Genomic DNA, 12,146 nt, shown 5'->3' on the forward strand with positions numbered 1-12,146 from the left:
TGGCAAATTCTCATTCAGGTCCTGACAAGAGGCCAGATTTCTAGATGGGCAAAATGACTGTGCCTTGGGACAACTGAAACCAAACCAGAAGAGAGGCACCACGCCAACCACAAGGGAAAGTAGGAATCTTTTTCACCTCAGTCCCCACACCTGAAAGATGGGGAGAATTATGCTCACTGACCTTACAGGATTGCTGTGTGACTTACAATAAACCCATGCACATCATGGCCTTTGACACTTGAAAGTGCTATACTCAGACTTCCCAACCTGGGGACTCCAGATGTTGCTAAATTACAACTCCCATCATCCTAAATTGTAGCTGGGGCTGCTGAGAGTTGTAGTTCGGCAACTTCTGGAGGCCCGCAGTTGGAGAAACCCTGGGCAATATTATTATTATTATTTATTTACACAGTCAGAGAGCTGTTATTGGCTGGTCCAGACATTTAGTCCTTCTCAAGGACCTGGGAAGGCTGGATTTTATTGTCAATGTTGTTGCTGTTGTTATAGATATCCTCGCAGAATATAGTCTGTTCCCAGTAAAGTGGGCCTGGAAACAGACTGGGAGCCAGGGCAGCGGACAAAACACTGCGCAAAACGTCCAGTCCCAGTTAACCATCTCTCAGCCCGATTCTGTACCAGCGGCAGTTTTCGGACCATTTCAAAAGGCAGCTCCACGTACAGTGCATGGTGGTAAACGAAGTGTGAGGTCCCCAGAGCAGGAGTCCCTGTGGCCAAGCTCTCTCTGTCCAGGTCAGGTCCCAGTTGGCGTATCAGCGGAGACTGATCAAAGGCGCTCCGAGCCACACTTGAGCCTCTAGTGACAGTGCTGGATCTTTCCTAGGAGCCTGGGAAGCTGCCAGAACAGTTTTGACAATGGCTTTCCTTCCATTAGCACGGCTCTGTTGAGAAGGTGCAATGACTCCAGACAGGGATCTCCTCCTGGTGGGGATGAAGGCTAGTGAGCTCGACTGCCTGGCTACCTGTGGGCCTCCTCCTCCTCCTCCTCCCAGGCCCAGCCAGCCCCTGCTCTCTGCATCCTCCTCCACTGGGCTCCCCTGACTTGTCCTCACCTTTTCAAGCATGAATGGTCCCAAATGCTAAGCCGAGTTCTGCTTTTGTTGGCATTTGAATGGGAGACTACCTGTGAGCACCACGAGATAGTAAAGCCACCTAAGGGCACAGTCGGGAAATGACTTGATTAGCAAGTCAGAGGTTGCTGGTTCAAATCCCTGCTGGTATGTTTCCCAGACTATGGGGAACACCTATATCGGGTAGAAGCAATACAGGAAGATGCTGAAAGGCTTCATCTCATATTGCAAGGGAGGAGGCAATGGGAAACCGCTCTTGCATTCTAGCAAAGACAACCACAGGGCTCTGTGGGCACCAGGAGTCAACACCAACTCAACGGCACACTTTACCTTACCACAAGATATATGGATTGTCCCATATGCTAAGCAGAGCCCACTTTTGTTTGCATTTGAAGGGGAGACTTCCTGTGAGCACCACAAGAGGTTCCCCTTAGGGGATGGGGAGAACTCACCTGCAGGGTACTAAGTTTCAAAGAAGCAAGCCAGGCCCAGCTTTTAAGAAGCCTGGGTGACAGTGTTTGTTCAGGGCCTACCCTTGGAGGCTGTGAAATCCGAGGTCACATCAGATGAGGGGGAGTCAGAACCAATTCTAAAATTTCCCAAGAATGTCCAAATCTGGGGGGATTTATGCAAGCATGAAGCACAGGTCTTGCACACATGGTGCTCTGGACCATGGCAGGGGAGAAAGCATGGAAAGACGGATAATTCTGAACATCTCCATTTCATTTTAAAATGTCCTTCAATCCTCTCTGACTTGAAATGCCAACCACATGAGAAATGTGCAGATTGAGAATTTCAGCACGAACTCCAAACCAGGCCTCTTAAAGATGACAGCTGTGCCCCATGGCTATTTTATTGACTTAACTGGAGTCAGTCTGATTTGAGGCCAGTTCGCACTTGATGCATCCAAAACTAAGCTACTTTTTGAAGACCTTTTTCCAGGAAAGACCAGGGCCAAGTTCCTCCCCCACATAGGGCATTTTCAGACAGCAGGCTTTTTAAATTTATTTATTTATTTATTTATATTAATCGTTTTTACATGTATATCCCGTTCTTCCTCCAAGGAGCCCAGAGCGGTGTACTACATACTTGAGTTTCTCCTCACAACAACCCTGTGAAGTAGGTTAGGCTGAGAGAGAAGTGACTGGCCCAGAGTCACCCAGCTAGTATCATGGCTGAATGGGGATTTGAACTCAGGTCTCCCTGGTCCTAGTCCAGTACTCTAACCACCTGAAGTTGCTCCAAAGAGTGGATTTTTAACCCCAGATATAAATCAAGTTACATTCTAACGGAGAATGAAAAATCCAAATCCTGTGTAAAGTGCTCCCCGATAGCAATCTGCCCAATATGTGAATGCACATCCTCCATTCTGGAGGTGATGTGAACTAAAAGCTGGGTGTGAAAAACCTCCAGTTTGTCAACTTGCGTCTCTCTCTGTCACTGGGGTGTGTCAGGGCAGAATCACAGGACCAAATCCTTCTTTGAAACAAATTCCCTGTTCTGATGGTCCCATCTCAAGAAACAGGGCAGGGAGGGAGGGAGAAAAAGGCAGCATCGAGCAAGAGAAACTGTACAGAAAAAAGAAAGTCAAGAGATCAAGGAGCTGGAGCACCTTCCTGAGGAGGAAAGGCAAAAGATTCATCTCTCTTTTCAAAGCTAAAAGACAACGAAGGGGAGTCAAAGAGAGAGTTGGACGAGTCCAAGCCATAGAGCCAGAATGTGGGGTGGTGGTGATCCACTCTCACAACCATGGAAGTGAAGCTGATTAGAAGCCGGTTCTCTGGCACAAATCAGTTCTTGTCTTTTTACGGCAGGGGTTCCCAGACATGGTTCCCAGAGGTGGTTGGACTAAAAGGCCCATCATCCCCTGCCCAGAATGCCCAAGTCCCATCATGAATGGAGTGTGTGTGTTACTGTCAGGCGAGGTCAGGAGGGCCCTCAGGCAGGGCCCCCTCTGCCCCTAGGTTGGCCCCACTGACCCTCAGATCCCCCTGAGGCCGGGCTGTGCAGGAGGAGGGGTGCAGCAGCCCTTCCATCGGGGATCTGGCAGTTTCCTTCCCTCCCCCTCAGCTTCCCTCCTCAGAGCAGACGGGAGGAGCCAGAGACCAGCTGCTTGCTTGCTTGCTTGGGGCCAGGAGTTCTGCCTTCGGCGGCTGCATCCATCACGCCCCCCTTCCCCCTGGATCTCTCTCTCTCCTCCTCCTCCTCCTCCTCTTCCTCCTCCTGGCCGGGCTCTGAGCTCCCCAGGCTGCACCACCCTCCGCTTGTCGTCCCCCCCCCCCGCCTTCCCTTATCCTCACAGTCTCCCACCCGCAGCCCGGCTTCCTGAAGTCCTCGGAGTGCTGCTTCAAGAGCGGCCAGGAAGCCAGGAGCTGCTGCTGCAGCATTTCCATTCCATGCCCAGCCTCTCAGCTTCCTGTGCAATGCATTATGGGATAGCCCCCCCCCCAGGGATTTGGGGATGCTGACAATAGCCTGAAAGTGTTGCATGAGGAGCAGCTGAGGAGGGGGAGGCGGAAGTCAAGCCGGGGAGGAGAGGGGGGGTGAAGCACTTGGAAAGGAGGCAGAGCTTGGAGGAGGCTGCAGAAGCCAACTGGGCCTAATAACGAGCAGGACTTTCCTGAGTCTTCAGGGGCCTCCTTGAGTCTGCAGCAGGGTGCAAGAGGACGGTGCTGCCTGAAGGATTGCACCTGTTCTTACACACACACCGTACCAGCCTGAAGGACTCTGGGCTGCTGCATGCTTTGGCTAAAGAGCAAGGTAAGGGAGGAAAAGCAGCAGCAGCAGCACCCCAGGGAAGGGGTGGAAGGGGTGGTCTCTCTCTCTCCCTCTCCCAGCCACCCAGCAGTCTTTTCTGCTGTCAGAAATGTCCCGGCATGGCTCTGAGGTGTGCAGCCAGCAGCATCCACCTGTCCAGGGCATGGAAGTGGGTGGAGGGAGAGAGAGAGAGAGGCCAGGAGGGTTTGCAAGAAGAGAGCCAGCATGGTGTAGTGGTTAGAGTGCTGGACTAAGAATAATATAATAAATCTATAATAACTCTATGCTCCAACCCCAGATTGGCCCCAAAGCTCTCAGCAACCAGTGAGTGTTGAGCTGGGGAAGGGGAAAGTTTCTCCTTGCCATTCCTATTGAACTAATGATTCTTTCTGTCCTTTCTACTCCTGTTTGCAAGGAGACCAAAGAGCCACTTCAGATGATACTTTTCAAGTTGTGTTGAGTATATCGGTAGGGTTTCCCCCCAATTCCCACTTCAGATGAAGAGCCCAATACGGGTTGAGTATCTTCTTCCAACCACTTCTTTCGAATCCTACTGGACCTGGCTTGCTCTCCCAGATGCAGGCCTATCCCTCTCCTCTGTCTCTATGGTTCCCAGGCTTGCTTTGTTGTATCTCCTGCTTCAAACAGGAGATCTATGCTCCTTCCCATAGACATAAGTCCCTAAAACAATAGAGTCATGCACAGTGATCAGCTGTGGAGATGCAATTCTTTTCCAAGGCAGAACTGAGAACTTTGGCTCTATCTTCTATGGAGACTTTATCTGTCTGATAGCTTGAAGTACACACATTAAATGGGCATATTTGGAGATCTCAGGCTGCACCCCAGGGGTGTGTGATAGATATATTCTTGCATTTTGAAAGCATTCCTCCACAATCCAACCTTTTCTCTCTCTGTGTGACTCTAGCCTTTCTTTTCTCTGAGCTTTCATGCTCCTCCATTCTTTTCAAAAGGAGAGTTTCCCTGCATTTTCTGGGGAAAGAAGGCTATTTGGTGGGGTTTAAAAAAGAATTGTTTTGGTAGTCTGCATGAGTTATGGAACCTACCTGCAAAAACAAAATCAATGTTTCAGTCTTTTGAGGGTTGGTCTGGGAGTTCATGTCAGAGAGTGAGTGAGTGAGTGAGTCCCAAGCAGCTTGAGGTAGAGAGATAATAGTGAGCTGGGGAAAAGGCCTTTGATAGGCAAGGATCCTCACAGTTTCCAAGCCCACAAGCCCAGTTTTCTGCTGGGCATGAAAAGATAGTTTGAAACTGTAAGTGGGGTCCTGGAAGTTGGGGAAGAGGAGGTCAGGGGTGACCCCTGTGCCTGAAGGGACCTTCCTGGTGGTCTGGCTTCCCCCACCCCATCATTGTATTTGAATGGAAGATGACATGTGTGAGCCCTGCCAATAATTCCCCTTAGGGGTTGGGGCCCTTGCTCAGTAGAAGAGCACCTGCATGCTTGCATACTGAAGGATCTGAGATCCCTGTCTGGCATCTTCGAGAGAGGGCTGAGAGAGATTCCTGCCTGCAGCCTTGGATAAGCCGCTGCCAGACTGTGAAGACAATACTGAGCTAGAGAGACCAATGGTCTGACTCAGTTGAAGGCAGCTTCCTATGTGCCTAAGGAGCACAGGCTGGCATAATGCTTTTTCTCCCGCCATTTTACTTCTTACAACAGTCCTGTGAAGTAGGTTAGGAGGAGACAAAGTGATGGGCCCAAGGGCATCCACTGAGCTTCATGACTGAGTGGGAAAGGATTTGAACTTGGCTCTCTCCCATCCCAGTCAACCCACTTCTCACTCTCCTTCTTTATCTATTAATTGATCTTATGTTTCTATATAAACTGCTTTAAGAACTTTTAGAGTTCTCTAATCCTAGGTATAATTAGCGAACACAATTTGAAGCCACCTGCTTTACTTGAAAGCACCTTCAGCCCGTATCCCAAGTCATTAGAGCTGGAGTGAAATTCCCTAGATGCACCCAGAGAAGCTCCGACAGGCTCATCTGACTTTTTGCTGTGAATCCCCTTGATCAGTTCATTGGGGAACACACACACACCTTTGCCCTGGAGGAAACGAGGTCTCTGTTGGTTGCTTTTCAGCTGTTATCTAGAAAAAAGACTAAGCTTGGAAGAGTGTTGAATGAAACCCCCACCAAATCTTAGGAAATAAAGGGGGCTGCTTCCATCTTTAGTGTGCAAGAGGGGCTAATAATAATAATAATAATAATAATAATAATAATAATAATAACAAAAAAATAATAATAGCCATCCCTTAGTGTTTTCTGGTGTGGGAGAGGGAGGCATGGAGAGAAGAAAGAAGGAGCCATGTCTGGTCATACTAATGGACCCTGCGGCTTCCCAAGTAAAATGGAAATCATTCTCCATCACTGACAGGAGCTTGGAAGTAGGTCCAGTAGGAATCCCTTGAACAGCTGGAGATCAAGCTGATCAATGGCTCTTGGGCCTTTAATAACTATTTCTATCCCATTTTTCTTGGGGCGAGGACAGACATAAGCAGGCTATGTAGTGCCTTACAAAGAAAAATCTTGCCAAGCAGTTCACACAGAAAAAGTAGAGCAGAAGCTTGATAGATTCCGTTCCAAGGGGACATTGGAAAAAGCTCCCCCTGCTAACAGCTGCAGGGCAGGCCACTTGGAAAAGCAAGTTCTGACTGGCTTAGATCATGGTGGCTTTGAATAAGATCCATTTCACCCTCCAGCCGGCCTCACCCTTCAGCTCTCTTTTCAACACTCCCCTCATTTTTGAGCCTTTTTCTCTTCTGAAGCCCAAAGTGGCCATATTGCACTTCCTAGGCAAGTCTCCGCTCGCATATAGGATGACCTGGATAGCTCCCTGGTCCCCATCTGCGCCATGACCCTGACATCTCATAAGAGGTGCTGAGTGCCACTCAGGGTTAAGTCCGCGGTCATCTTCTCCCTATTTGGTTCCATGACCAGCTGTTCTAAGACACAGTCATTTAGTGTGTCTAGAAATCAGGCCTCTGTGACCCAGATGGGAATTTGCCAACTCTAAGGGAGAGTGGTTAAAGACACCCATTTTCACAACTCTGTCTCTCCTGGATGCCTCCCTGATTTCCTCCTTCAGAATGTTGTCTAAGAGGGTTTAAAGCTGGTTCTATTTGCGTCTGAAAAAAGAAGGGTGGGTGGGAAAGGGTCTGATGGAGGAGAGGCCAAACTGGCCAGGTCTGATCCTTGGGCCTTTAATAACTATTTCTATCCCATTTTTCTTGGGGCGAGGACAGACATAAGCAGGCATCAGAAGCTTGAGTTCAATGCAATTGGGGTACAGAGAACAGACGAGAAACTGGGGGGCGCTGATGGCACATGTGGGAGAGAACTGATGGGAGGGTCCAGCTCTCTGGCCAATTCTGTCTCCAGTCCCAATGGATATCTCCGCAGATCACTTGGATGGTTCTTGAGGGGCAGGGTCTTCCCACTTCTCACTGGGGTGCCATCTGTTAAACCTCTTGCCCAGCTTTGGTGTTCTGGCCTATCTAGAGTTGTCAGGTGTCCATCAAGTTGTACTCTGGTGTTCAGCAGGGTTAACTCTTGCACCCCACTGTTTTGGGACAGGCCCGGAGAGCAGGAGAGCAGCGGCTAGTGTCATGTGAAGTGTTCTTTGTCCTTGATAGATCAGCAACAAAAAGCCCATATCTCTGTCCTGGCCTTTAGGGCTGGCCTCATTGATGTTGATGGGAGGAGGGAGGGAGGAGCACTCTTCCTTCTAATACAAACAAGAGCTGCCCAAAGGCCTGGAAGATGCAACAATTAGCACCATAACAAGCGTGAATTACTTCCTGCTAATTTCCCAGTATGTCTGGGAAACATCTAGCCGGTAACAAGCTGGCACTTTGCTTGAATCTAAAACATGAGCACAGTTGCTAGAAGCGTTGTAGAGAGGAGGAGGCTTTAACATCTGCTTCCCAGAGACAGTGGCTGCCCAGTGGTGAGAGCCTGTGTGGTTGCTGTCTGCTGTTGTCAGCTTGCCAGCCTGTGTGCCCCCTAGTGTGTGGGGCTGTGGCTGCCCTGCAGGTTTGTCTGTGCGGGATCGGGGCCAGAGGGGGTGAGTCAGCAGTTCCTGAGGGTCAGCTGCTCAGATTAGCTGTCTTTCTGGGCTTATAAAAGGACGGCTGGCCTGTGGCGTTTGGCCTGCCACCGGTGGGGTCACACCGAGCGGGGAACACTGAAGGGGGTAGCCCCTTTGAGAGAGGCACTTCGGGGGGAGACTAGGGCGAGGGCCTGATGATATTTGTTTGGCTTCTGTAGTTTTCAGATCCTGGGTGTTCCAGATGTGTCTTGTTTTGTCTGGGGATGGGGAGACAGGGGTTGTGTCCACTGACTGTGGGGTGGCTATGATGGGGTGGTGGGGAAGAGAGGAAGTAAATTTGGCAGGTCAGCACATCGTTACAGGGGAACGGAAGTCAGAAATCTATGAGCTGTTTTCCCTTCCAGCTGTCCTGCCAGCTCTTTGACCTTGGGGAGCAGTGTGGACCTCCCACAGACCCTTACCTTGCTCCTATGTAGTGCCAGGTCTGTCCAGAATAAGTCGGAAACCATCCATGATCTGATTCTGGATGAAGGGGAAGACCTGGTATGTATTACAGAGACTTGTTTGGGGGAGGCTGGTGGCCCAGTCTGGTCCCTGTGGAAGTGCCTGACCACACTGAATGTTTCTACCTAGGTTTGGGGACCAGGGATAGACTGGGACTTCTCTTGGTTTACCGATCACCCCACTGCCCAATGGAGTTCCTCACTGAGCTGACGGACTTGGTCTCAGGTGTCTCCCAGGGTTGTGGTCCTGGGGGACTTCAATGTCCACTTTGGGACCAATTTGTCTGGAGTGGCTCAGGAGTTCATAGTGGCCATGACGACTATGGGCCTATCCCAAAGGGTCTTGGGACCAACGCAAATTGCTGGTCACTTCCTGCTGAAATAAGAGCCTCCCCATCTCTTAAAACTTTTAAAAGGGCAGTCAAGATGCATTTGTTCACCTAGGCTTTTAATCAGATATTGTTTTAATTGTTCTAATAGTTTTGACTTCTTAAGTTTAAATTGTTGAAATGTGTCAATCTTTATTGGGTTTTTTTATTGTTTTGTAAAGCGGCCAGAGAACTTGTGTTTTTTACTTTTTTTATTATTATTATTCGATCATTAGATAAATAAATGAAGCCAGCCAGTGAAGGTCCTGGTTCTGTAATCTTCAAGGTCACTGAGGCAAGTTGCTCAGCTTCCAAAATATTAGCTTGTTCAAACAGCAAGATTCTTGGTTGATGCCCATAGTCCTTTGGTGGGGGCAACTTATAAGAGAATACAAAATACAAGTATCAACTGGATATTAATAACAATATTTTATAAGGCATTGCTAAGGAAATGAATAGATTAACAGGTTTAGCTCAGTAGTTTCAGTAAGCAGTTCAGAGCCCATGTTGTTTCTCAAGGAGAAGAGACACATGCAGACAGGATCTGGGCCATTGGCTCGTGACAATAGGGTCTCCTTCAGTTTCCTTTTCTACCCCAGGCTCTAACTAGTTTTCTCTTTCGGGGTACTGCAGGTAAATGTTGGGAGAGGAAGAATGATAGAAACCCAATGGATGGAGCTGCTAGAAGGGAAAAAAGGAAACAAGAGAAACTAAAACCTGGAGAAAACTGGGAGAACAGGAACGAATCCAATGCTTTTCAGTATGTAATCCAGCAAATAATACAGCAAGCAGGAGAAAGAAGCCTGTGTCCTCTGTGTAGGAAAAGCTCCTCTACTGAACCCAGCTTTCAATCTTAGAAGGAAATGAACGCAAGGAAGAAACCACATAAATGCCTGGAATGTGGAAAGAGCTTCAGCACTAGTGGAGAATTTACTATACACCACAGAACCCACACTGGGGAAAAACCACATAAATGCTTGGAGTGTGGAAAGAGCTTCAGCCAGAGAGCACATCTTATTGTACACCATAGAACCCACACTGGGGAGAAACCACATAAATGCTTGGAGTGTGGAAAGAGCTTCAGCCAGAGAGCACATCTTATTGTACACCATAGAACCCACACTGGGGAGAAACCACATAAATGCATGGAATGTGGAAAGAGCTTTAGCACGAGTGGAGAACTTACTATACACCACAGAACCCACACTGGAGAAAAACCACATAAATGCCTAGAGTGTGGAAAGAGCTTCAGCACAAGTAGAAAACTTACTATACACCACAGAACCCACACTGGAGAAAAACCACATAAATGCTTGGAGTGTGGAAAGAACTTCAGCACAAGTTCACGTCTTATTGTACACCACAGAACGCACACTGGGGAAAAGCCACATAAATGCCTAGAGTGTGGAAAGAGCTTCAGCCAGAGAGCACATCTTATTGTACACCATAGAACCCACACTGGGGAGAAACCACATAACTGCCTGGAGTGTGGAAAGAGCTTCAGCACGAGATCACAACTTACTGTACACCATCGAACCCACACTGGGGAGAAAACACATAAATGCCTGGAATGTGGAAAGAGCTTCAACACGAGTGGCGAATTTACTATACACCACAGAACTCACACTGGGGAAAAACCACATAAATGCTTGGAGTGTGGAAAGAGCTTCAGCAAGAGAGCACATCTTATTGTACACCATAGAACCCACACTGGGGAGAAACCACATAAATGCATGGAGTGTGGAAAGAGCTTCAGCCAGAGAGCACATCTTATTGTACACTATAGAACCCACACTGGGGAGAAGCCACATAAATGCTTGGAGTGTGGAAAGAGCTTCAGCACGAGTGGAGAACTTACTGTACACCACAGAACCCACACTGGGGAGAAACCACATAAATGCCTGGAGTGTGGAAAGAGCTTCAGCACAAGTAAAAAACTTACTATACACCACAGAACTCACACTGGAGAAAAACCACATAAATGCTTGGAGTGTGGAAAGAGCTTCAGCAGGAGAGCACATCTTATTGTACACCACAGAACCCACACTGGAGAGAAACCACATAGATGTCCACAGTGTGGAAAGAGCTTCAGCACGAGTGGAGAACTTTCTGTACACCACAGAACCCACACTGGGGAGAAACCACATAAATGCCTGGAGTGTGGAAAGAGCTTCAGCCAGAGATCACATGTTATTGTACACCATAGAATCCACACTGGGGAGAAACCACATAAATGCCTGGAGTGTGGAAAGAGCTTCAGCACGAGACCACAACTTACTGTACACTATAGAACCCACACTGGGGAGAAACCACATAAATGCTTGGAGTGTGGAAAGAGCTTCAGCCAGAGAGCACATCTTATTGTACACCATAGAAACCACACTGGGGAGAAGCCACATAAATGCCCATATTGTGGACAGAGCTTCAGCACGAGTGGAGAACTTTCTGTACACCACAGAACCCACACTGGGGAGAAACCACATAAATGCCTAGAGTGTGGAAAGCGCTTCAGGCAGAGAGCACATCTTAGTGTACACCATAGAACCCACACTGGGGAGAAAACCCATAAATGCCTGGAATGTGGAAAGAGCTTCAGCACGAGTGGAGAATTTACTATACACCACAGAACCCACACTGGGGAGAAACCACATAAATGCCTGGAGTGTGGAAAGAGCTTCAGCCGGATTGGAAATCTGCAAACACACCATAGAACCCACACTGGGGAGAAACCACATACATGCTTGGAGTGTGGAAAATGCTTCAGCCAGAGAGCACATCTTACTGTACACCATAGAACCCACTAGGGATGTTCATGAACCAGTCCAGAGGCCATTCTAAAGGTGGTGCTTCAAAGGTGGTGCTGGCTCAAAGGTTCAGCTCTGGTGTTGTTGTGGTTCTTTAAGTGCAGTGAAGGGTGCACTTACCCCTCCCTCCACTTTCCCCCATTCTGGTGCTCCATTTTTAGCAAAAACACATGGAGCAGCAGTGTTCCTCCCTGCTGCCCCTTTCCTCATTCTTGGCTGGAAATGCCCGGAAGTAGCGCATGGGCCCATCACGATGTGCGCTCAGTATGTACATGCTATGGGTGCACACGCAGGGGCTTTTCCCGGCCAAGAACAGGGGAAGGGGCGGCAGGAAGGGGCGGTCCCATGGGTTTTGTTAAAAATGGAGCTACGGTGGGGGGAAAGCAGAGGGAGGGATAAGTGCACCCTTCCACAGCCTTAAAGAACCACTGCCCCCAGCGTCAAACTGCATCTTCACAGTTTCATGCACACCACTAGAACCTACAGTACACTGGAGAGAAGCCACATAAACCTCAGAAGCATGGTGGAACAGTGAGAACCAGTGAGACACTGTTATC

At 48.7% G+C, this 12,146-nt stretch overlaps 1 protein-coding gene across 2 annotated transcripts; it reads left to right on the forward strand.

The window, feature by feature from the left end:
* Positions 1-3,632: 3,632 nt before the first annotated feature.
* LOC128337263 (zinc finger protein 268-like) lies at positions 3,633-11,940 on the forward strand. Of its 2 annotated transcripts, XM_053278051.1 has the most exons (3): positions 3,633-3,848; positions 8,319-8,457; positions 9,419-11,940. In XM_053278051.1, the coding sequence occupies exon 3, from the start codon at positions 9,649-9,651 to the stop codon at positions 11,587-11,589; it is 1,941 nt and encodes a 646-aa protein (XP_053134026.1). In that variant the 5' UTR covers positions 3,633-3,848; positions 8,319-8,457; positions 9,419-9,648; the 3' UTR covers positions 11,590-11,940. The 2 variants fall into 2 exon arrangements, with proteins under 2 accessions (XP_053134026.1, XP_053134025.1); XM_053278050.1 differs by lacking the exon at positions 8,319-8,457.
* Positions 11,941-12,146: the final 206 nt, after the last annotated feature.

Source organism: Hemicordylus capensis, chromosome 14, assembly GCF_027244095.1.
Source record: "Hemicordylus capensis ecotype Gifberg chromosome 14, rHemCap1.1.pri, whole genome shotgun sequence".
Lineage (NCBI taxonomy): Eukaryota > Metazoa > Chordata > Lepidosauria > Squamata > Cordylidae > Hemicordylus > Hemicordylus capensis.

Bases quoted from the DNA above. Each gene is read 5' to 3' on its own strand.
- LOC128337263 (XM_053278051.1), top strand. From the start codon at position 9,649: ATGAACGCAAGGAAGAAACCACATAAATGCCTGGAATGTGGAAAGAGC.